Source organism: Apteryx mantelli, chromosome 15, assembly GCF_036417845.1.
Source record: "Apteryx mantelli isolate bAptMan1 chromosome 15, bAptMan1.hap1, whole genome shotgun sequence".
In the NCBI taxonomy this organism is placed as follows: Eukaryota; Metazoa; Chordata; class Aves; order Apterygiformes; family Apterygidae; genus Apteryx; species Apteryx mantelli.
In genome coordinates, this window is record NC_089992.1 from 11,720,636 (window position 1) to 11,744,856 (window position 24,221).

Here is a 24,221-nt window from a genome sequence, read left to right on the forward strand (position 1 = left end):
AAAAAAATCAGCAGCTGCAATTTGAAAAACAACACTCAGGTGCTAAAATAACTAATTTTAATCATAAATACCTCATAGCTTATTTGCAGATAGTTGTACATTCTTAGGGGGGAAGAAGAAGAAGAAGAAGGAAAAAAAAGGGAGATTGTAATAGGCCTTAGGTCAGCTGCATTGATTTAGTGGCGTCCTCAGGCTGCCGGAGCCGAGGTGGAAGCTCCTCGCGCCGCGCTCGGAGCGCCTGCAGCCTCCGTGCCTCCTTTTGATCAGACCCCTGTGAAGGATGAGTGTCGTGGCCCCTGCGAGCCAGCTGCGAGGGGGCTGCCCCGCGCCGCGGAGCGCGCCCCAGCCCGCCGCTGCGGGCACCGAGGAGGTGAGCGCCGCACAACTTCGCACCGTGGGGCTGGAGACACCGAGGGGGAGGATCCTGTTCCCTCCCCTGTGCACAGCCCGAGCAGACATCAGACCTTGAGGTGCTCCGAGTCAGACAGGAGTAAAGAGGCGTGTGATGGCTCTGCCTTAGTACTTGTGCAGGCAGGAGGGTTTCCAGGACTTCTTTGTACAACTCACTGAGGGAATGGGAAACTGTTTTATAGCTCTGGAAACATAAGCACAGTAAGAATGTCTGAGGTAAGGAAAAGTTCTTTGCACTTATGTATGAATGTGTGTTTTTACTGTGCAACTTTTACTTGGGGTTGTGCGCTGTGGAAATGCAGGAATTCCTGTACGGGTGCTGTTGGGGTGAGGAACAATGGAGATGAAAGCTGTGGGGAAGGCACTCTCCATTGCTCAATTGCTGAAAGATAGCGTGAAAGTGGAAGGCGAGTTTATATACAAAATGCTGCTTTTCTGTCTGCTGTGCACTGTAAACAACTGTAGGACTTTTCTGTTCTACAGTAAGTAATGCAGAATTGTAAGCTGATTATAATAAGCAGAGCCATCACTTGTGTAATTGTTTTCCCATTGAAGCAGCACCATGTAAATCATAAATACTTGACAATGTTTAATTGTACAAGTCCTGAATATACATTAATAGCAATAAAATCTGTGATTTGTGACTCAGATGTGTTCTGAGTCAAGTGCTTTAAGCAGATACATTATCATTATTATGACGTATAAATGCACTGGAGAACAGACAACAATATAATTTCACTATGAAGTTCTTCAGAAATTACCACTAAAGTGGAGTCTAATGTATGCCCTTTATATACAATTTATTGCTGACTATTTAGCATCCAGAAAATAAGGCCAATAATTCTTTCCTTAGGATCAGTCTGTTTGTATTTCAGTTTAAGGGGAGAAAGAGAGAGAGAGAGAGAGAGTGTGTGTGTGTGTGTGTATGGGGTTTTCTCTACTTGTTTTTTAATTGAGCTAATTAAGAGTTGAAATGCATCAAAATTTAAGACTGTTATTTTGATTTATTTTGATTTTTTTCCATCATAAAGAAAAATAAACATGGTTTAGTTGTCAGCTTACACATAATAAGGTTTTGTTAGATGTGCTTAAGATACAGTGTTTTACTTTCTAGTTTATTAATTGACCAAATACTCACCATCCTCTGTAACGAATACTTGGTTTAAAAAGGAGGAGACGGCAGATCGCTAACCCAAGGGGAGGGCTAATGATACAGACTGTGGTTTATCCTTCTGTAAAATCCTATAGCTAATAAGTGGCACTATTCTTTTTTTCCCTTCGTCTTTCTTTTTCCTTTTGGGGGTTTTCTGGTTTGAATAGTTGGGGGAGCCAGGCAACAGTGTGATATTTTGGGGATGTGGGAGAGAAATGAAACGAACTGTCGTTTTTATTTTACAACAAACCATTGTCTGAAAGGCATTTAGCAGTCGATTTTGCCATCCGATCTGAAGTTACGCTTTGGAGTGCTCATTTAGGTGAGATTGCTGTTCAAGTAATTTTTATATATATATATTTTTTGTAATACATGTAACTACTTGGCTTCTTGAACCTCAGGAGCTGATTGTTTGTCTTATCTTTTGGTGAGCTAACTCTGCGCTGTGTTGCAAAACCTGGAGGCATGTTGTGTTTCTTCGTGTTCCTGCAGTCTGCAAGTGAAGTCAGCTTCATTAGTTTCATGATGGCACATCAGTGCATGGCTGGTGTTGCCGCTTCCTTCAAGCTACTCCCGGAGCATGATCTGGGCTGCCTTGGTTTGGATAAGCTTGTAAGGATTTGTCAGCCAGATGTGACAAGATTGTCAAGAGGCAAGTAAAGAAGGAGATCTGATATTAATCAGTGCATAGCTTGGAGCCAAACTTTCTCAAATGCAGTGTAGTAACATGTTCTTCTCATTTACTGCTTCTCTTTGTGGCTATAGAACTGCCACTGTCTGAGTTTGACGGTTAAAAGGGATGCCAGCTAATAGTCTTTAATTGTAAGGATACAATTCTAGGTGGGAAAAGATCATATGTTTCTATTTTTAACATCCTTTTTGAAAGTACAGTTCTGTTTACTGCAGTTTGCTGAAAAATATGTAAGCGTTATGTTAGACAAGAGTCTCCGTTTCTGTGCGTCGGTTTTAAAATACTGAAATTGTGGCTCAGCTCTTAGTGCTCGAGGAATGTGAGGTGCAGAGCCTCACTTTACTTCAGGTCGTGGTGTAAAGTAGGACCGGCATTATTTTTAAATACTAATAACAATGTGTGTTGGTTTTCTTTGTTCTGGTGATGAGAACAATATACATTGAAGAATACCTTTTTAATTTTTTCCTTTTACTGAAATGAAATAAAAATATTGACTTTCAAAGAACATATCATGTAGTATTATATTAGGTCTATTTAACATTAGGTGTATAATGCTAGTAAGTGTTCTTTATAATGGATATAATTAGGTATTTCTGTTTGAATTAATCTCTGGAGTCTTTAGCACTTGCAGGTTACACAGATTTTTATTTTAACAATAGGTGAACAGAGGTAAAAAGTAACTAATCTTATGTATCGGAAAATACATATTTGTTATACTTAGTGTAAGGCTTTTTGCTTGACTGATTTTAAAAAGTAATAGTTCTCTTGATTCTTTATACTAGTGAACCAGCTACGACCTATTTAGAACCCTGAAAAGAATGGTGTCTGCAAACATACCCAGACCTGCAGGAGATCTAAAGCTGCACAGAGAGAGGAAAAATTAGCCCAAATTTTGGGCCACTTTATGGGTTTACTATAGCTGAGGTGAAATTCTGCCGACTTTGGCTACATCAGGATTTGGCCTTTTGATGCTAAATGTCTTGACTTCCCGCTTCCGTGCTTGTTCATAACATTGTTAAAAAATCTGTTGATACAGCACTGAGCATGTCATTCTATTTCCAATCCTATAATCCAGTGATTTAGTTTGTTTTCAGTAAAAAGGACTTCATTACTACGACATTAAAAATGTCTCCGATAAGAACTGAACTGTTTTTTTATTTTAGGTTATGGTTTTTGCTACACATACGTATGTTTTAAAAACACTTTTTGTATGATCTGGCATGTGGTAAACATTGCCATGCAGGTTTGAATTAAAATTTAGGACTGGATCTTGAAGTCATTATTCCAGCAAACATCCACCAAATGCAGGGAAGAAAAACTGTTGTTTTGGCCCACTGGGTCATCTCCTGCCCTTCTTGGCCTCAGTGGTGCAGGAACTCACAGTTTATGCACTCTGCAGCCAGCAGTTTTTGTCCTAGCAGCTGAAGTTTTAAGCAAGTGTCATTGCATTTCTTCCGTTTTTTGGTTTGGGGTTTTTTTTAGTTATTATTTTACTGATGATAACTACTATCTAAAAATCCTTTTAGGGACTGAAATTTCAATATTCAGACTCAGTCCAGAAGCAGATGTTATTGGAGGACTGTGGAAAAGAGAAAATTTCTAACAGACTGTAGTTGTTTCAGAATAAAGAACAATTAAATTTTCATTCCACACTTTAGAATCATGGAAAGATGCTTTCTTTAAATAGGTAGCTTAAAAAAAAAACAAAAACTTTTGACTTCAAATTTTAAATATAGCTAATTACCAGTGAGAAACAGTTATTTTGTTCATTTGAAAGTAGCTATTTAAACTGATGTCAGAAAGCCATTTAAAATTTCCTCACCTGTGTTCAATAAAAAGGAGTACTAACTTAAATTGTGAAATTACCAATGGAGCTACACTGTTGCGTAAAATATTGCACAACTCTGTAGCACCATAGATAGTATCATGTGCATGTGTGCAAATACTGTTTGGGTTTAAAATTTATGAAATTGCATTAAACAAAATTGTGTAACTCTAAATATTTCAGATTGCTGCTATTTTTCTTTGTCTTGTCTGTAACAGGAAAAAAGGAGAAACTTAAAGCCATAAAATGTGCATGCTTAAGATTTAAACAGTAATGTGAGGAGCTGAAAAAGTTAGAATTATCTTTGAAACATTAACTCACCCACACTGCACATACATAACATTCTGTAAACTAGGTAAATAGTTAAAGGCATGCTTTAAAGGGCTTACAGGCTTGCAGGTTACAGGGCTTGCAGTTCATGGATGCTAATATTCTTCATTTCTCTGATACCTGTGCGTTTATGTTTGTAACATTTATTTTATATTAATGTAGGGCTTGGAGTGAAATATTTTAATTAAACTTCAGTTCCTGGATAGATCTGTAGTTTCAGCATGTGCTACGGTATGCATAACATGTCAGTATGGGTAAACAGTATGTATGCAATTTAGTTGTTACGTAAAGTAACATCTAGTGTTTTATCCTAACAACTTTCACACCATTCCTATTTAGTGACTTGTTCTTGCTCCCAAAGCTTGAGCAGTTTTTCTCACCAGCATGCAGCAATCTTGCTCCTTTTTGAAATGCACTAATATGAACAATTTCCCTGCAAACATATTAAAAAGGAAACTCAATTCTTGTGGTAGGTAATACTCAGCAAGATGTGAGGGTTTCTGAACTGCGCAGAACAGGGTAGCTATGCCCCGCTGTGTTTGTAGTTTATGTCAGAATCAAATGTAAATAACTAAGATGAGTATGACGTTCTTCATTCCTTAATTTGTATTTGTTTTCTTTTCCTAATTGAACGCTAAAAGAAAAGAGGATCTGAACGCATTTCCTAGTTTGACCAAGCTGTCTGTCAACACACACCTGTTGTTAACAAGTGAGATTAACTGCAGCATAAGCTAATGTATCTACAAGCGTGTTGTAGATAACAACAAAATTAGATTTTACTGACCAGTGCTTTTTGTTTAAAGAGTAGCAGTATGTGTGTGTGTGTGTGTGAGTGCGCACACGCACATTCTTGTCTCTTTATAATTATTTTGACAGTGCCATTAACAAGAGCTGCCCTAAGGGGCCCTTTAGGGTAAGTGACATGCAGGAGGAGTGATTTTCATCCCGCGAGTTATGCTGCGATTAAAGCTTGGCCTTGTAGCATGCTGCCTTTCTCCGAAATGCCTCTGCCGTCGTGCTTACTCACCCAGCTGCGCTGCCGAGACTGCCCAGCGCACCTCCGGCGAGCCGCGGGAGCTGCCGCCGGCCGGGTCGGCCGCGGCGCCTGGGGAGTCCTCGTGCGCCTCTGGCTCCTCGCTCAGCTGCTCGCGCGCAGGACTGCGCTCCGGTAGCAAAGCTCTTTAACAAAGTGACGACGTGAGGACTATTGGCCCGTAATTGAGCAGCCGGCTATAACTGCCTTTAGAGCCCACGAACGTGGTTGGTTTGACTGAGCGGTGCCATCGTATGGAAATGTTAGCTCAGGTCAAGTCCATCTTACTGAGCTTTTTCGCTCACCCCCCCCTCGCTTTTGGGGCATTCTTGGCCATGTTTTAGCCAGTTACTACAAGGACAGTTATTTTCAGCTCAAGGTGCCTGCCTGCACCCACAAGAGAGAGATTTGGTCAGATTCTAGACCAAAATTTGCTTTGTTCAGTCCCACAAAGGGAGAAGGTAACGTGCTAGTGTAATTTGCTGAAGAATTTGGGTTGTAAATATTCTGTTTACTTGTATTGTCCGACTGTGACTGTTTAAAATGAGGTCAGGTTTTGGTGTCTGACCCCAAATAAACAATATGATACATATTTGGATATATATACAAAGGATGCAGATAATTAATGGAATGTATTCTGTGGTCTTGTCTAGAAAACGTATTCAAACTTGTGGCCTTCGTATCCTTTTAGGAGTAAAAGTCATAACATAGTCTCCCCACAGAGAACATTTAAGTGGGAGTTCAGTGGTATCAGCACTAGCCAAAATTTTCAGCTCAGCAGGCATTAAGTTCAAAGTTCCTAAATTCATGTTTGGTCTCTGAAACAAAAGCTTTTGGTCTGGATTTTTCAAAGGTTCTTGTACCTCCTGAGCTTGGTGCATGTTCAGCATGTATGAAAACCGGCGGAGGAACACAGTCATGGATTCAGGAACTCAGTTATGAGTGTAACTTCATGTGTAGTTGGATCTAAGAGGCAAGTTGTGGCCCATCTCCTCCTGTCCCATCTCTGTCATGGTTAGTCTCTTACACAGGAGACAAGAATTTTGCTAAATTATTTTACTGATAAGCAGTTTGCCAAATGAATCATCTAAAACTAGTGTGTAAACATGTTTGTTAATGGGGAGGGCTGGAGCTGGCTGGTCAGTGCTGTTGACTCTGTAGCATCCATGTAGAATTTTTCTCTGCTTAACTGAAAGCTGCAGATAAACAAAATATCAAACTGTGTTTTCTAGTTACAACCAAACGTGAAGCTTGTTTGCTTCTCATGATAAATGTTATATTCATTAAGTAGCTGTATTAATGGCGGATGTTGCTTTGTAAGGAATATTTTCTGTGAGATTAGACTGTGGAAATAGTGTGTGCAGCATCCAGTCTGATATAATTAGAAATCCTATCAGGACCTCTCCCTCATTAGTAATAATTTTACGGATTTATTTCTTTTAATCTTAAGTATTTTTAAGCTTTGGTATAAAAACAGCAGACCTTGCAACAACCAAATCTACTTGCATAAATATACTATGAATGGAAAATCCTTTATTTCAAGGATTTAAGGCAGTGGGTTTGTAACATCAGTGGTATGCCTGTTTATCAACGTATAGGGTACCTGTACAGCTCCGACCTGAGCCCCGGCTGAGAACCGTAAGCACGTGATGGGAGAGCTGACATCGCAGGTGGTGGATGGGTGCAGACTGCATCTCCGGCCCAGGCTGCTTTGTGCAGGGTGACTCCCAAACCGGCCTTGATGCCGGGCTGCTAGTCTGCGCCCGCGCACGTACTTGACTCGAGGTGCTGTGGGGCGGCTTCGAGGCCGTCTGCCTGGGTTTGTTTCTGCGGGAATACTAAGCGCATTTAAGCGCGCTTGGTGAGTGTCACCCTTTGCCCCTTTCTTGTGTGTCCCCCCAGCTCTGCTTACTCTCAGCGATGGGTTCCCGTATGCTGCCCATGCGCCAGCCATCCCGCTTGCTCTTTGCAGTGATCTTCGGGAAGAAGAAAATGGCCCAGAGCCCTTCCTTGGAGATGCTGCAGGGGCCCTCCCAATGTCATGTTAAAGGTGGACTGGGTTCGTAGGTGACCTAAACTCAGAACAGGTTAAAACTGCCAAGGAACAGTAGAGACATGAGATGCTTAATCTAAACCCTGACAGATATAATTAGGCTTAATTATGGGGCTAAGTCTTCAAAAGTACAAGTCGGCTCTGACTTCATGAATTTACACGATATGTTGCATTAGTAGTCCACCATCTTTTGTGGTTATAGTTGGAATATACTGGAATATGTTACAATTCTAATAAACTGCAGGGAGCTCAGTGAAGTAGCAAAAATTGAAGTAAGCGCTTAGGGGGAACCATCACAAGGGCTAAGCATGTACTGTGGAGCTCTATGAATGCATATGAGCTAGCTGAAAGGAATTATCATTACTAGTACGGTACAGATAGGCACAACTAGGTTCTAATACAGTGAAAGCAAGATGGACCAAATGTAGATTGAGAACTTCTTTTAAATCATAACAAACTGACAGTGAGACAGATTGATTTATTAGTGCAATATATTCCTAGCAGAAATAGCAAAAATATGGTATGGAGAAGTATAGCTTTGCCAAAGAGATGGTTAATATAAGTATCAAGTTTATTTGTCTCTGATTTCAGACATTGTTCAAAGGATTCAAATGCAGAAGTGATCTAATATAACTGGCTGATAGAGACATGTTTAAACTTTGCAACTGTAAGAAACTCAGTGGATAACAGTGATAACAGAAAAGAAAACAAATTGGACAGGAAACCAGCTTTGCCCTCATGTATAATTAGAATTTTTTTTACTGAAAGATGCACAGATTTGAGTTTGGCCTTTGATTTAGCATGTAGACTGTCCTTTTTAAGAAATGGTGAATATGTCCATCCCTTAATGCTGTGAATCTTTTACAAGGTGCATGTGAGAAAATATTCCCTAATAACCAAATGTATCTCTTATGTTTAGTTTTATTTTTAGAAACCAAAAAAGATGCTCCATTGCTATGGACCTTTTTAAAATATGTGATTAAAAATTATTACCTGTACTGTAGGAAAACTTAGAAAGAAAAAGTTTTCGTGTTTTAGCTGATTGGTGAGCAAAAGAAGCCCTAATACTTTGCAAAGTGATCTGTTCTTTCAATGGTTGAGTTTTGCTTCTTCCTCCACGAGGTTCTTGCAGTGGAGCCACTGCAAGTCTCTTCTGCAGAAATCGGACAAGTCCCAGCTCTTTCCTACGTGCCCCTGTGTTCATATCTTGGAGGGTCACGTGTATTTAGTGGGATTAATTTTGCTGGGGAAGGAAGGTGAGATGCACCTACGGCTAGTTGCTGGAAACCCTCAACAGAGGGCATTAAAAGCAGGGCCTGCTACATCTCATGTAATGAAAGCTTTTCTCGGACATTTTTGTTCATATAACTCCTCTTTCCTCTCCTCCTCCAGACTTGTGTTTTAAACTGATGGGAATTTCTCATTCCTGGCTGCAAGAGATGTTCCTGTAACTCTTCCTCAATGACACCATTTCATTAGTAACCTGCATAGCAAAATAGTGAGGCTCTGAGGCTCTTCATGCGATGATGATAGTTTTTTTTTTTTTAAAAAAAAAGCCAGGTTCCTAGGTGAGGGGAACAAGTCAGGGTGCTGACCTGTGCGTTACGGATGCTGGATGGTACCAGGTAGTCTGAGGCCTGAGCTGGCCTGTCCCTGGCGCCGGCGCTCGCGGCACTTGCAGCGTGCGGGAGGGCAGACTTGCTTCCTGCTCTGAGCAGGCATCTCTCACTCAGTCCTGACAGGGTCTTCAATATTTATTTACTTTTAATATTCTGTTTCCCGAGCTGAAGTGCTGTCAAACTAGATTCCACTTAACTTTGAATGAGACTTGGTACAGTTACTCCTCCATGTGTTGATGTAATCACAAACACTCCTGTTGTCCATATACTGTATATATATACTTCTCCCGCTGTATTGTTTAAACCTGTTGTTAGTCTGTTGCAAGGTGGGTGTAGGTCCCTCAAGGCTTCAGAAATGGATAGACGGTCTCAACCTTAGGTTATGAAATGAAGCCTGCTTACGCACCGAGAACCCGAATGAACGTGTCCCGTTAGCTGCTGCTTTCTTTAGCTGTGGAAGGTGAGAGTTCATTGAACAGAAATGTTCAGTGACTTCTGAAGCTTAATCGAAACCACATCAATCTCTGGCTCAAAAAAAAAAAAGTCAGCAGTCGTGACTTTTAGTCTTAACAGATGTTAAGATTTCTTTTTCAGTGATTAGCGATGGATGGTTTTCAGTGGTCAGTTTAATGGTTAATCTATAGCTCTCTTATAATGAAGCATCCTTTTTATTAAAAATCTGAGGTTCAGGTTCTCACAGTCATGCTGGTAAAACCACAGCAAATTTTGATCAGAATTTTCAGCTCTATTTAAAAAAAAAAAAAAAAAAGTGTTGCTGATAATGGATTTGGAAAGACCCATTTGTGAGGGAGAGAGTGACTGGGAAGCAATAATAAGATTCTTGATGATAGCATAGGATTTTTCTTAACATTTGCTTTATGTTTCTGGAAAATGAAACAAAATATTAGACCTGAGTGGAAGGATTGCACTTAAAATTTTTTCCTCTTTAATTTCCATCCTCATTTCCAATCCTTTAATTAGGATTTTGAAGCTTTACATATATGAAATATAGAAAGTTATACCTTTGTTCTGCAGAATGAAATCATGTGTACTTGCTACTTTGGGGGATAATAAAGCACATTAAAAGACTTGATATAATTACAGTGCCCTGGAAAAGGTGTACTAAGGATAGCAGGTTTAATATGCAATTGATAAGTTTATTGCTGTCATGAATTTTTGCTAAATTTCTGGTCATTAAACTCTGATATAAGTTAATTTGGGAGATAATCAAAATACATCTTTCACAGGTTCCTTTTTAGATTGAACAATGAATGAAGACTTCAGATTGTGACTTGCCAATTATTTTAAAAGTCAGTTTGCCATATTATATATGTTCTGTTACTATATTAATGCAAATGTTGCTAGAAAAGTTTTAGGGAACATAAGATCTGATAATAGCAAATGAAGGGAAATGCTGCCAACTTGAAAATCACATTTGTTTCTTCTCAGGGATTCTTACAAGTAGTTTTTTAAAAGTCATCAACAGATACCTGATTTGAGGGTATGCCTTTGATATGTCGGCTGCATACAAGCTAACCACATCTAAGACTGGTTTCCACAAGCAATGATGTATTGATTTGTGTTTTTTTTTTAATTCCATATTTAGAATAGAAGTGGAAGTATACTCCCTTTCTAATAGCCACTTTCATACATGAAAATAAAATGCCCTCCTTCTGCTTTTTGTATTTTTTGCATGTAGAATCTTCCAAGCATACAGGAAGACAAAATAAACACATGTATCATACAGAAGAGAGATCTGCACAAAGCTATGAAATGCAAAATTAAGTGCAATATATCTTTCTTGTCTAGCTACATCCGATAAGAACAAAAAACAGTTTTAAAGGCCAGTGGTTTGTGGAATATGTCCAGAGGAGAAGGAATGAAAAATTTGTGAAATCTCAATTAACTTATAGTGACAGCTTTTTTATTGTATATATTTCTGTTACTTCTTGCAGAAAAAGAAAGTAGTCTTTTCTAATGTTTTCTGGAGAGGGACTGCAAGGGATGCATTCATGGAGTGCAGCTGTAGCTTACTGGACCTAGCAGAATAGCCTATGGAAGGGGTTCAGTCTATGCAAGTCTCAGAATAATATATATGTACAAAGCTAGAAAAATTGAACTGCATTATAGTTTGATATCCTGTGATATAAATGAATCATCAGCCAAACACACCTCTTCTTTTTTTTCTTTTTTCAGTCTTTCCGTTAGAAATTTATGGCTTTTTACAGTTGTATTAACGGATTTTAGCATCTAAGTGAAAATATATCCTTCATTAAAGTGAAGCAATTCACCTTCATAGTGTTCTGATGTGTTTTATGACTTTATGGGGAGCACAGAGCTTTTCTCAAGAATTCAGCATTTTGCAATGGCTTCTTTAAAGAACTGAAGGCAAAGTGATTCAGTGGTTTCAATAGCCTTGTTGTCACTTGCTCCAGTCTTTCAAATAAAGACAGATCTCCACATCTAGTCAGTGGGTGCAGTTTGGAGATACGTGTGGAAGCCAGCAGTGGAGACTTTAAAATTTCAAATCCAGCCATGTCAAGCAGTAGACATAGAGTGCCCTGTACATGCTTGGTTATAATAGATTCATGTATATAGTATACTTTTCTGCCCTGAGTCAGTCTAGTTTTTCAAGCCTAAAGAAGTGTCCTTGGCAAAAAGCAGTAAAACGACCTTTATCTCACCTCCTATACATTTTAAACATTTCATGTCTCCACCTTCTTGGCCTGATTACCCCAAAGCTTGCTCCTTTGTCTGCCTTCCAAAAGTGCCAGCATGAGGACAGCGGCATTGAAAAGATGTTACTCTTCTCTTGAAATCTTGCCTTGCATTCCTATAGGTATTAGGAAGCAGCGAAGTGCCTGCTTTGGCAAGGTCTCTGGAAGGGGGAGTGGACAGCAGTGGGGCGACTGGCTGACTGAGACCATCCTCTCTGAGCCATCCCGTGCTCCACTGAGACAGAGAAGGACCCAGGCTTGCCAAGATTTTGAACATTAGTAACTTGAATAACTGAGATTTTGGATTCTGCAGAATCAGGTTGCATGAAAAGAGATGTCAAGTGTGAAACAAGAAGCTCCATGTAAATGGCTGGCATTTGTCTTTAGGTATTTGCTCAAGTGTAGGACTCAAAGAATTGAAGATGAAGGAGATGTGTTTAAGTTCAAGTCCAATTTTATTTGAATTTTTGCATGCTAAAGGAAAACTGGTTCCCTTGCCTGTTCAAATGCGCTCTTAGAGGGGCCCAGAAAATATCTTGAAAATCTTTGAAATTTTCAGCTGTACGTATTGGGCTTTTAGCTCCCTAGAATGTCATTCTGACGAGGACTAAAACAGAAACTCAGTCCAGTGCCATTATATAGCTGGGTTTGGAGTTTGAGACGGAGAGCAAGATGATATATATATATATATATATATTTTTAACTCTTTGTATATAAAATTATGTCTTCCTAGTTTTATAAAAGGTCAGTTTTGCTGATTAGTATGAAAATAGAATCAGAATATTCCTGACAAGACCTAAAGAAGTTTTTTTAAATCTTTTGCTGTTCTGGTTTTCTCAGGCTGTAGTTCCAAATTCTTAATTTTGGGAGCACATCACACCAGTAATTCTCTGCTTCCATCTTTGCCTTCATACTTGCTTCTGTGTACTTTAATATATAAACCGTTTTGTTTTAAAAACAGAAAAATGTAAGCATTTGTTATAATCACATAACCTAATTCTATTTGTACTCCAGTGCAGATTTTCTGCACATTAATTTCTTCACTTTCTCATCCTTAATAAATATTCCATTTATGTAAAAACTATTCTCAGTATCGGATCTAAGTGATACAGAATTGTACAAATGCTTTGCTCTATAGCAATCCCTCTGGAGCTTTAACTAGGACCTCAAAGTTGTCTGTCTGCCTTCTGCAGCAGATGGGCACACACAGAGGAAAGCATGTATTCCAGGAAGCAAGTTTGTATTACCCTGTTGATTAGGAATATCTGAATACTAATTTGATTTGCATTATAGATGACCTTGGTGAAAGTAAAGCGATGCACAAATTGAACTGTGCAACTGGTTGCTAGTCTGGCTCATGTTCTGTTTTGCCTATAATCTTTCAGGCATTTCTCGTGTAGTCTTTGAGGAATTGGAGTACTTCTTGATGAACTACTTTGTTAGTGTGAAGAGTTAGTGAAACTCTGTATCTTTGACAGGCACTTATGTTCTGCGTGGATACTGCTGTGTGTAAGGGATGACTTTGATCAGTGTGCAGCTAATATGTTGCTCATCAGAACTCCCTATATTGCAGTAAATAGTTCCAGCAAAACTTCAGACAATGGGACTTTTATCTGTACATGTTTTGTTTTCAAACCTTCCTGAAAAAAAGTGATGCTTACATGAGGATCCTAGCTTAGGTGAATGCACCAGAACAGTTTGTTATTGTTATAAAGGTGCTTCCACCTAAATATATCCAGAGAAGTGTTGGTAAGCATGTCATTAAATATTTTGCTTCCACTGTATTGTAGTGCTCTAGCTGGTGACTGCTTCTCTTTAGAGCAGAGGTGGTCTTGCTGACTTGCATAGCTCAGGCTTTGCCTGGATTATGTCCGCTGCACAGTGATAAGTATGTGTTGGTATGTTGTCTTGATCATCTCCATGTGTATTTCATATTTATATTGTATGTATATAATCTGCCCACTCTAAAGGGTGCTTACACATCGCCTATCATCTTTTTCATTGATTTCCAGGCTATCCGATGCACTCTGGTGAGCTGTAGTTGTCAGTGTTTCAAACCTGGGAAAATAAATCAGCGACAATGTGACCAATGCCGGCATGGATGGGTAGCACATGGTAATAATTCTTCTTACAGTCTATTCAAGACCTTTAAGGATCTTTCTCACTGTAGCATGTTTTTTTTTTTGTTTTTTTTTTTTGGGGGGGGGGGGGTTCCCCACAGTATACTTTACATTCAGTTTTATATAACTCCTGTTATTCATGCTTATTTTTGCTTTGTAATTTTATTTTCAGCCCTGAGCAAATTAAGGATTCCCAACCTCTACCCAACGAGCCAGGTAGAAATAGTTCAATCCAATGTTGTCTTTGATATCAGTAGCCTCATGCTGTATGGAACCCAAGCCATTCCTGTGCGCCTTAAAATCCTGCTGGATCGGCTTTTCAGTGTCCTGAAGCAGGAAGAGGTGATACAGATTCTCCATGCTCTGGATTGGACACTACAGGATTATATACGTGGATATGTGCTACAGGTATTGAATTAAGGGATTTTTTTTAATATAAAAATGATAGTTAAGTAGCATCTAAGAATGTTTTCTAGTTTAATCATATCAGTGGTTCACAATGGAATTGAACAGGGAATTCTGAAAGAAGTGTTAACGGTGTGGTACGACTGGAAGTCAGCAATAGACTTGTACAAGTATAGTGCCAGAAAAGAAAGGGTGGATTTTTGATCATTGCTCTCTTTTTTCATTCAGCCTTAACCAAAATCTTACTACTTTGCTCAAATCTAACAGCATAGGTAAACCAAGATAAAAAGAAAGTTAACAGGAATGTATCTGACTAAAGGCTTCAGAATTTGCTCAAAGTATTATTTGAACAGTGAGTTTACCTTTATACAGCAGAATAATACACTGACAAATAAACTTGCCATCATTTTAAACACCAGGGACAATATGTATCTGGTGCAGTGCTACTGACCTTACTGGAGCTACATCAAGGATGAATTTGGCCCTGTGTGCTTACACTGATGCTAGTTCTTGCTACAGTGGAAGTTACCTTTTATGTAAAGTAACATTATGATCTTACATTATGACACAAATCAATATTTAATGGTCTTGATAATCTTGCTTTTTAGTGTTAGGATTAAAAATATGGAATCAATTACCTTGAACCTCTACCACATGAAAAATTTATAATGTTACGTTCTTCATCATCTTAGAAACTCTTACATGCACTGTGAAAAATCTCAGTAGGCCATCAAATACATGTTCTGTGATAAAATATTTATTGTAGTTATTGGGAAAAGTTAGGCATAGCTAGAGTTTGAAAGAACTCCAACACTCTAGTGTAATTACAGCTGTGCTCTGTGAACACTGGCAATAGATCAATACAGGTTCATTTGTTCTCTGATCTTAGTTGCTTGGAAGATTATTAAACTTGCAATGAAAGAATACTTGACTTAAATGAGCTAAATCTTGGTCTGATTGCTCCATCTCTGCTGTCTGTACTTACATGATATTAACTGTTGTTCAAATGATGCGTCTTAATTTCTGTGGAAAAAAAATAGTTTATTGGAAAGTATTACTGTTACTTTTACCAATACAGTAAAATTTGGAAGAAAATATCACAGAATTGCCATTAATCTGTCATTAAATAGAATAATTTTATAATTTACCTAGAGAAGAATTCCTAGTCCCTGGGAAAAAATAGGTTTGGGGGGAACTGAGTTTTGTTTGTTTGCCTTAACTAATGTCTCACTCATTTAAATACTTTTGCTTTAGGATGCTTCAGGAAAGGTGCTGGATCACTGGAGCATAATGACCAATGAAGAAGAACTGGCTACTTTGCAGCAGTTTCTTCGTTTTGGAGAAACTAAGTCCATTGTAGAGTTAATGGCAATTCAGGAGAAAGAAGGACAATCAATTATAATACCACCAACAACTAATTTGGATATTAGGGCATTCATAGAAAGCTGCAATCAACACAGTCCTAATTTTTCTGCTTCCTTGGACAAAATGAGTCCCACCAACATTCATCCCTTTGAGAATATTGTAAATAACATGGCTTTCATGCTGCCGTTTCAGTTTTTCAGTCCAGTGCCTCCACCTTTGATAGGTTCACCACCAGAAAGACATTTGATTGAGCAAGGTCAAGACCATAGCAATGAAACTAAACAAGATGTTCAGATACCATTTTCTGAAAGCAGCTTCTTAACTTCTAGTTCTGCACCATTTCAAGTTGAAAATGAGAGAAGCATAAATGGTCCAGATGTCACCACTAAAACAGAAGATGATGCCCTTTTAAGTGATTCCAGTTCACATAATGCAGCAGCAAAGCTTGAAATGACAGCACTATCTCCAGAAAACAAAATGAAATCTGTTGAAAAAAATGGCGCTGGGCCAAGGAAAGGGCGTGTTTTCTGCACTGCATGTGAAAAGACATTTTATGACAAAGGTACTTTGAAAATACATTATAATGCTGTTCATCTGAAGATAAAGCATAAATGCACAATTGAGGGCTGCAATATGGTATTTAGTTCTCTGCGCAGTCGAAATCGTCATAGTGCAAATCCTAACCCCAGACTCCATATGCCAATGAATAGAAATAACAGGGATAAAGATCTAAGAAACGGTTTGACCATTGCTGGACCTGGAGATAGTAAAAGGACAGAATTTACAATTTTAACTCCAGATAGCAGAACTATTACCAGCTATGCCAGCTCTTGTACAAATTCAAAGGGTCAAGCCAGTTTCCCCAGTATTGGACAGAATGGTGTTCTCTTTCCAAACTTAAAGACAGTACAGCCTGTTCTTCCTTTTTATCGCAGTCCAGTCACACCAGCTGAGCTTGCTAATACTCCAGGTACTCTTCCTTCTCTGCCTCTTGTTTCTTCCTCAATACCAGAGCAGCTTGTTTCAAATGAATTGCCATTTGACATGCTACCCAAGAAGAAATCTCGTAAATCCAGTATGCCCATTAAGATAGAGAAAGAAGCTGTTGAGACACCTAATGAAAGTAGTGATGTCGCCAGCTCCGAAGATGATACACGTCTGCAAGTGGTAAGCGATGGAGAGCTTGAGACCTGTGAGCATAAGATAGAGAAGCGGGTGACCGACAGGGTGGAAAAGCACCCCCATTCAGGTAATTCATGGAAATCTCTCTCTGGGGTAGAGGGCCCAAAGTATTTTGAATCTGTCTTTGCGCCAGATAACAAATACATCAAGGATGTCTCTGAGAATGAATTGCATCACTGTGAGAAAGAGGTTAAACCAGAAGAAAACCAACCATTAAAAATAGTTTCCCATGAAATTATATATGAAGATCCAAAACACCACCACAATGATGTTATAAAACCAATGACTGAACCCCCCCTGTATATTAAAGAGCAGTCAAAGCGCAGGATGCCTAAAAACGACTGCCCTGAATTGCAACACCACTTGCTGACCGGGGGCTTTTTCAGCACTTTGTCAAACAGGGGTGCTGCCATTCCTTGTTTTGAAGACTCTAAAGATATGGATCATGTCAGTCAACATGCACTAGGGATTCAGAAGGAAGAAAGCCGCTTTCATTGTGACATCTGTAAGAAGACTTTTAAAAACCCTTACAGTGTAAAAATGCATTTTAAAAATGTACATCTGAAAGAAATGCATATTTGCACAGTTGAGGGCTGTAATGCTGCTTTCCCTTCTCGTAGAAGTCGAGACAGGTAAGAAAATTATAAACAAAATTGTATTTATTTTACCATCACAATGGAGCCTAATTTGAAATTAAAATGAGTGTTTGAGGAATGGAGCCTGCAAGATTTTCTGTGTATCCTCGTATAACAGGTATGATAACTTATCAGAACATTCATGAAATGAAAATCTATTGAAAGAAACATTTCCTTTCCACTAGACTACAAGGTATTAAATAAAGCCATGAAAATTTCATAACTGATAAAGACTGCAATAGTTGAAAGAATACTTTAGAACATAAAGGGGAAGCCACAAGGGTATGAATTCAGCAATTTTCCAGCAGATGCATGTGGGGACTTATATGTTTAATATGTACTTTCACGTGTATTTTAATGTATGCAGTTTTCTTTAATGAAAAAGCAATTAGATCAGTTCAGGAAATCTTTACTCAGCTTTGTCCTTGCTTTACTCAAGGATTTTGAACAGACTGATAGGAAAAAGCCCATAAGAAAAGTAAGATTACCCTGTGCCAGTACAAAATTAACATTGCACAGTGCTAGTTGAACTAATGCTATCTGTTGTATATTCACCTTGGTAGTGCTTTAATAATGAGAGCACATACTAATTCCTAAATTACACCATAAGCTTGACTCATTTCAGTGTTACTCCAGTCCTGCATTGCTGTAAATCAATTGATTTCAACCTATTATGCACGCAGGCTGAGAAACAAGACCTGCAGCTTTGAGACCATCAGTTATGTGTATTAATTGATAAGTGGTATACGGCAGACCTGTTAAAGCACGAGTAAGTCTTGTAAGTTTGCTAAGGCTTCTGTAACAGTGTTACAGCAGAGCTTGGCTGCAGAAAGCCAGCCTGGATAGTAGTTCAGAGTGACACAAGGTTTAGATTGGCTGTAATCTGCTAGGAGTACTGGAGCCAGCTGATGCAGTCCAGAGGGAGGATGAGCCAATCTGCAAGGACTGGCCGCCGCATCCGAGATGCGCAGATTCATCTGCGGCTGGCAGGGCTTCATACCCTGATCTGCTGCCTGCGTCTTCCCAGATGTGAATTCCTCTCCCCTGTAATTGTGATCTGCGCTGCAGGAAAGGAGGCCAGCGCTAAGATTTGCCTTCACATGCCACAGATTCCTTCCCACACCAATATATTTGGTTAAGTTTTAACATAGGTGCTTTTGGGAGGCGGTTTCCTTTTTTTTTTTTTTTTTTTTTTAAGGGGGGGGCCATAAAAACCATTCCACAAGAACATTCCTCCCAAGGTTTGAGCAAAACAGTAGGTATTTAGAACAACTTTGCAGAAGCTTCCAGAGTGTTGTGACTACAGGTGCAAAATATTTCTGTGCCATTTTTAAAAGTCCATAGTTCAGATGAAACAAAGTTAGGTGATGGTAAGGGGGGAAATGAATGTTTTCCCTGTCTGGCAATGAACTGAATCTTCTAGCCAGAGTCTGGACGTTCACAGTGAGCTGATTGATAGTATTGAGTGAACAGCAGTGATTTCCTATGTTTTGGTGGGTTTAAATTTAACCCAGGGATGCCCATTTGAAAACTGCAGATTCTGTAAAATGCTACATTCCTTCATTCAAGGAAATTCCTTTCAAGAAAGAGCTATGTGCTGGTGTGTACAGCTGCATCCTAGTACATGGTTAGAGTACTTAAGAAGTCGTCAGTAATTTTTTGCAGGTTCAGGTGCCAGTCCTTTCCTGCTTTGTCCATTGGAAAAGGTTTTCATTTTCTCCCATCCCCAGTCCAATCTTGGATCTCACTTCAGCATACAGAATGTTTTTAGTCCATTCCCCAACTCTTTTCGGTCCAGCCTAGATCTAGTGGAACAGACAGCTGTCCACAATGCAGGAGAGAATCTGAGACATTGATTTCTGTACAGTTATTTCTAATATTTGCCAATGAAAGCAAGTTCAGATACCCACTCACATGTATAAATCTGTGTGCACTCCCACTGTGGCAGTTGGTCAAATTAGAAATATATGGTTCATGCATGCTACTAAATATTGATATTTTTTTTCCTTGTTAATGATCATTATGAAACAACTTTTCAGTGAGGCAAAACACTTTCTTGCTAAGCTTGTCTTTGTTCTTCTAGACATAGTTCAAACCTAAATCTTCATCATAAGCTTCTGACTAAAGATACACTGGAATTCAACAACCATTTCAATGCAACATACCTCTTGAAAGACATGGCTAAGGAGTTTTGTCAAGATGTCTCTTTAAAACAACATGTTGGACATACTTCTGTAATCTTCAAAGGAACAAACAGAGCAGGCAGCTTGGTTTTTCCAATGAGCAAAATTAGAGAACCCTGTTCTGAGAGTTATGGATACGATCCATTGAATGATGGAGCCGTTCTGGATCTAAGCACTACTTCCAGCATTAAATCTGAGAGCAGTGCTCATTCTTCTTGGGACTCTGATGGAGGAAGTGAAGTTTGCACCATGCCCTTGGATGATAGTGATGAAAGCTGTGAAGGACCCAGCCTAATGCCCAATGACGAACTCTACCAAGACAGTACTTTAATTGAGAAAGCTAATCAAAACTTTACAAATTTGCCTTCCAGTTTGCCAATAACTTGTCACATATGCCAAAAAACTTACAGTAATAAAGGAACTTTCAGGGCTCATTACAAAACTGTGCATCTCCGCCAGCTCCACAAATGTAAAGTCCCAGGTTGCAACACAATGTTTTCATCTGTTCGCAGTCGAAACAGGCACAGTCAAAACCCAAACCTGCACAAAAGTCTGGCAGGGTCACCAACTAGCCTACAGTAAGATCACGCTGATCTGAATTTATTTCTGCTAACTCTTAATCATTTCAATTAAGGAATGTCTTAAAATTAGTTTTGTTTAAACTCACTTGACTTCTAGCCCACTTGCCAGCCATGGTCAAATTCTTTTCTCCTGTGTGTGCTCTCTAGAAGTTCCACTTAGCAAAGCTTGGTGCCATAGTTTTTGTGCAATTATTTGGTTTGACTTTAAATAGCCAAAACTTCTTTAAGGATAAGAAGGCAGTTTTGAAATGAGGAAAGTATGGCGTCATTAACTGAAGTATTTCTGATACCTGCAAAGTGTTACTTGCCAACAGTAGGAAATTCAAATGAGAACCATCATCCCTTGTGTTTACATGTTTAAATGAGTAGAGTTGTGTAAGGAATGAATAAAGGTTGGCATGCATTTCCTCTGGGTGGGTTGAGAATTTTGGGGCTACCATTTCATTCCTGAGACCATAGTCCTAAAGTGACTTGCAGTATTAAGTGAATGTGATATTTGCAGTTTGCTATGTCCTGAAAGCCTAAAGATAAAACACAAATTTGGGAACACTTAGGATATAGTCCAAATTTTCTGAAAATCCTGCGGTATTTATTCCTTAAGTTGGCATTCCTCATGAGTAAATATTGCAGTATTTTGCCTTTATTGGAATTGAGAACCATTTGTTTCACAAAAGGAGAGTCTCCTTAACTGAGCGGGTTGCCTGATTTAAATCTGAGGTATTCTGATAGATTGTAGTGATAGAGAAGAAGAATAGGTTTAGCTAAGATTTATGAACCACAGCAAATGCATCCATGAAATAGGGGGGGGAAAATGAACCCTTAATTAAAATGCACTTTTTGAGTTCCACTTTCAGGAAAAGTTTTTTTTTAAATAGCAAAAAAGCCAAAAAAACAAACAGCTATAGCATTTGAAGGTGCAATTCTAAGCCTTTGAGAAGTACAGATCAAATGGATGCAGTAGATATCTTTCATAATTCAGCAGTTATTGTTTCTCTTACTGGTGGGGGGAAAAACATGTTGATCTTTAACAATAAAAGTATGTTTATTCTTATTCACACCTTTTTGGGTTTTTATAAGAGCATTGTTCAGTATCTGTTAAAATGTTTAATATCCTTGTACTTGTCCCTGTAATTAACAGTATTCTGCATTGTGTTCTATGCACTTAAAAGACTGGTCTTGCATTGTATTTAAAAAACACTTTATTTAATTTGTAGTCACATCATATAAATGCTGTGTGTGTACTTGTGGTGCATCTTCTTTGACTAAATCATTTCCAAATGGAAAAAGAAATGCTAAAGCAAGTTTTACTATAACCGTTTTTTAAATTCACCAGTTGAAACCAGTTATCAGTTGTAGTATGCAAGCATGACATCGACAGCACAATCTGTATATTATACCAAAGTGCTTACAGTATTTGTGGTTTCTAAACTAGTCTAGCTTTCCAGTATAACTGGATCTTAGTCTTTATTCATTTTTGTGACTGAATAAGAATAGACTGAATTTCTGGATTTAGTATGTATGTAGGAAGAATAGTACAATGCTATTGCCATATGTCTTGATGTTTAACTTATTCTAAAATATACTATGGTATTGTAACCATTTCATATTGTGTAAAGGAAACAAAAGTGGACTGAATATTTCACTAATTCTTTTGAAAACTGGTTTGTGTGTGAGTATGGGTTATGCAAGGAAAAAACATGACACAGTTGTAAATGTTTGTGCTCAGTAGAAATTGTTTCCATGCATTGTGTAAATTAATCTTATTTTTTTAATTTACAGTAGGTTTACGTGATATTTAAAATAATCCATTTGTGCTTGAAGCTGTCAGGAAAAGCTATTAGCCTGGGGAAGGCTGTGCCATTGCTTTGGGGATTTGGGTTTTGGGTTTCTTTTGTTGTTGTGTTTTTGTTTTTGTTTTTAAATGGGAACTTGTATTAGTGGAGATTTTGATTTGAAAGCTAAGGGCACAATCATAGGAGATACAATTGCTCCCAGCCTTTTGATAGTGTAAATCAATGATTTGTTATCCAGCTATTTCAAGCTTTTTATATATATATATATATATATATATATATATATATATATATATGTAAACCTATTTGTTTAATCACAAATGGTGTTTTTTGAAACAGTGTACTGTAAAATAATGCTGTAATGCCCATTAATTTAGCTTTCACTGTGTCCAAAAAGACAACACAATTTGTATACCCTAAGAATTTTGTATGTGTTAATAAAACAAATAATAATGTCTCTAGTTGATTTAAAAAAGTAGGCTTTTGTGACTGAAAAAATTGTTATTCTTCAGTTCCAATCTGAAAACACATTCCCTCTTTAGACAGCACTGTGTTTTGACAATGGTACTAAGTGATTCCACAATAAGGAAGTATAATTATTTTAATGAGCCTTTAGAAAGAATGTAATAAATGTTGCCAGATATTTTATTGATTCTTCTTTGTGCAGTAAGCAAGGGGAGGCATTAATATAAATGTCATCAGTGTAAACAGAAGTAATACCTGGTTTTTGAGAATTTTTTTAAAAGTTAGGCATTTGGGGTCCTTTTTATACTTCATATTTTAGAAAGATTTCTTTGTTATTTCTCCAAAATCTGAGCAAGGCGGGAGATTTATGAGGGACAGGCTAAGCCCTCAGTACCCCTCGTACAGCATATGCATCTCATGAAGCATTTGTGTAGCTCCCTCCTCCTAATGACCACAAGGTGGCTGGACCAAGCCTTAACATCTCATGTTAGGTCTAAATGTGTGGTGCTTATAATAGCCTGTATCGCATATTCACCACAGATGTTGAAGGAAGTAACCTCATTTCAGAATAATAGCACCATTATTTTTTAGGCTTTTCATAGTAAGTCAGGAAAACTGAACCGGCTTCCACTGACTGAGGCTCAGTCCAGAGATGTTTATATCTGTGATGCTGCAAGCAGGTACAGTAAGAGGATCAAATCTTTACAGGAGATTTCAACTAGGTCTGGTCATGCCTACCCTTGCTACCCATGGATGTTGCTCCATTTTTTTTGTTTGTATCTTTTTTTTTTCTTCCTTAGAAAACAACAGCCTCAAAAACTAGATCCTGCCACCTTTCTGTGACTCCAAAGGAGAAGGCACAGATGCACACTGCGGGGTAGCCAGTCTGTCCATTTGAGCACCTGGTTTCTCCGAATACAGGTATTTTGAATACTTCTTGATAGCAAGTGTATATAGCTCTGGGACAATGAATGTCACAGTGCTTAAAGGAATATTTGCAAAAATCTGTCTTGAACTGAGTGTAAGGGATCTGGTTTTATAGCTCCAGTTTTCTAAGTACTATGAGAACTACAGCAAAACCAGGGGTAAATGTCTTTGATGAATCTTTAGTTAAGTTACACACTGTAAAACCAGTGGAGTGGAGAAACAGTTCCAAAAATACCTGTCTGATGCCATGCATTGAATAGGGAAGCCTAAAAAACAGCTAAGCTAGCTGAGCTTAGTCCAGGGATTTAAATGGGGTGCCAGGCCCGCCTTGGAAAGGGTTCATAGGCAGCTTCTGACTAATGAGTAGGCATAGGTATGAGCAATGCAGCTAAACTAAAAACACCTTTCGAGCTGGAGATATGGCCCATAAGGATCCTGTTCAGCCTGCAAGTGAGTATTCATTTCAGAACTGAAATGTGAGTTTGAATCTGAATTGGGAAGGAGACAGCAATGCAGTAAGAGACCGTATGTCTTCTGGCACTTTTTGCATTAGCGAAGTTGCCAACTTGCAAATGTACTGTTGAAACATCACCCTGTTAAGCTCTGACCTTGTCAGCTGAGTTCCCAGTGATCACCCTTCAGGTATCAAGAGTGTTTTGTAAATGGATAAGAGTAATAGTAATGTTGCTAAGGGACAGTCCCTCTCGGGTGAGAACGTCTAATTCTGCAGCAG

General features: G+C 38.6%; 1 protein-coding gene across 1 annotated transcript; it reads left to right on the top strand.

The window, feature by feature from the left end:
* The first annotated feature begins 7,363 nt into the window (after positions 1-7,363).
* Positions 7,364-22,339, top strand: BNC1 (basonuclin zinc finger protein 1). The gene is made up of 6 exons (XM_013957051.2): positions 7,364-7,502; positions 13,218-13,270; positions 13,803-13,947; positions 14,125-14,360; positions 15,612-17,536; positions 19,623-22,339. The coding sequence occupies exons 1-6, from the start codon at positions 7,364-7,366 to the stop codon at positions 20,302-20,304; spliced, it is 3,180 nt and encodes a 1,059-aa protein (XP_013812505.2). The 3' UTR covers positions 20,305-22,339.
* The last annotated feature ends 1,882 nt before the right edge of the window (positions 22,340-24,221 follow it).

Coding starts and splice junctions, on each gene's coding strand:
- BNC1 (XM_013957051.2), top strand. CDS start 7,364: ATGGGTTCCCGTATGCTGCCCATGCGCCAGCCATCCCGCTTGCTCTTT. Junction 13,271..13,802: donor ACTTCTTGATGAACTACTTT/GTTAGTGTGAAG, acceptor CCCACTCTAAAG/GGTGCTTACACATCGCCTAT. Junction 13,948..14,124: donor GCATGGATGGGTAGCACATG/GTAATAATTCTT, acceptor TTTTATTTTCAG/CCCTGAGCAAATTAAGGATT.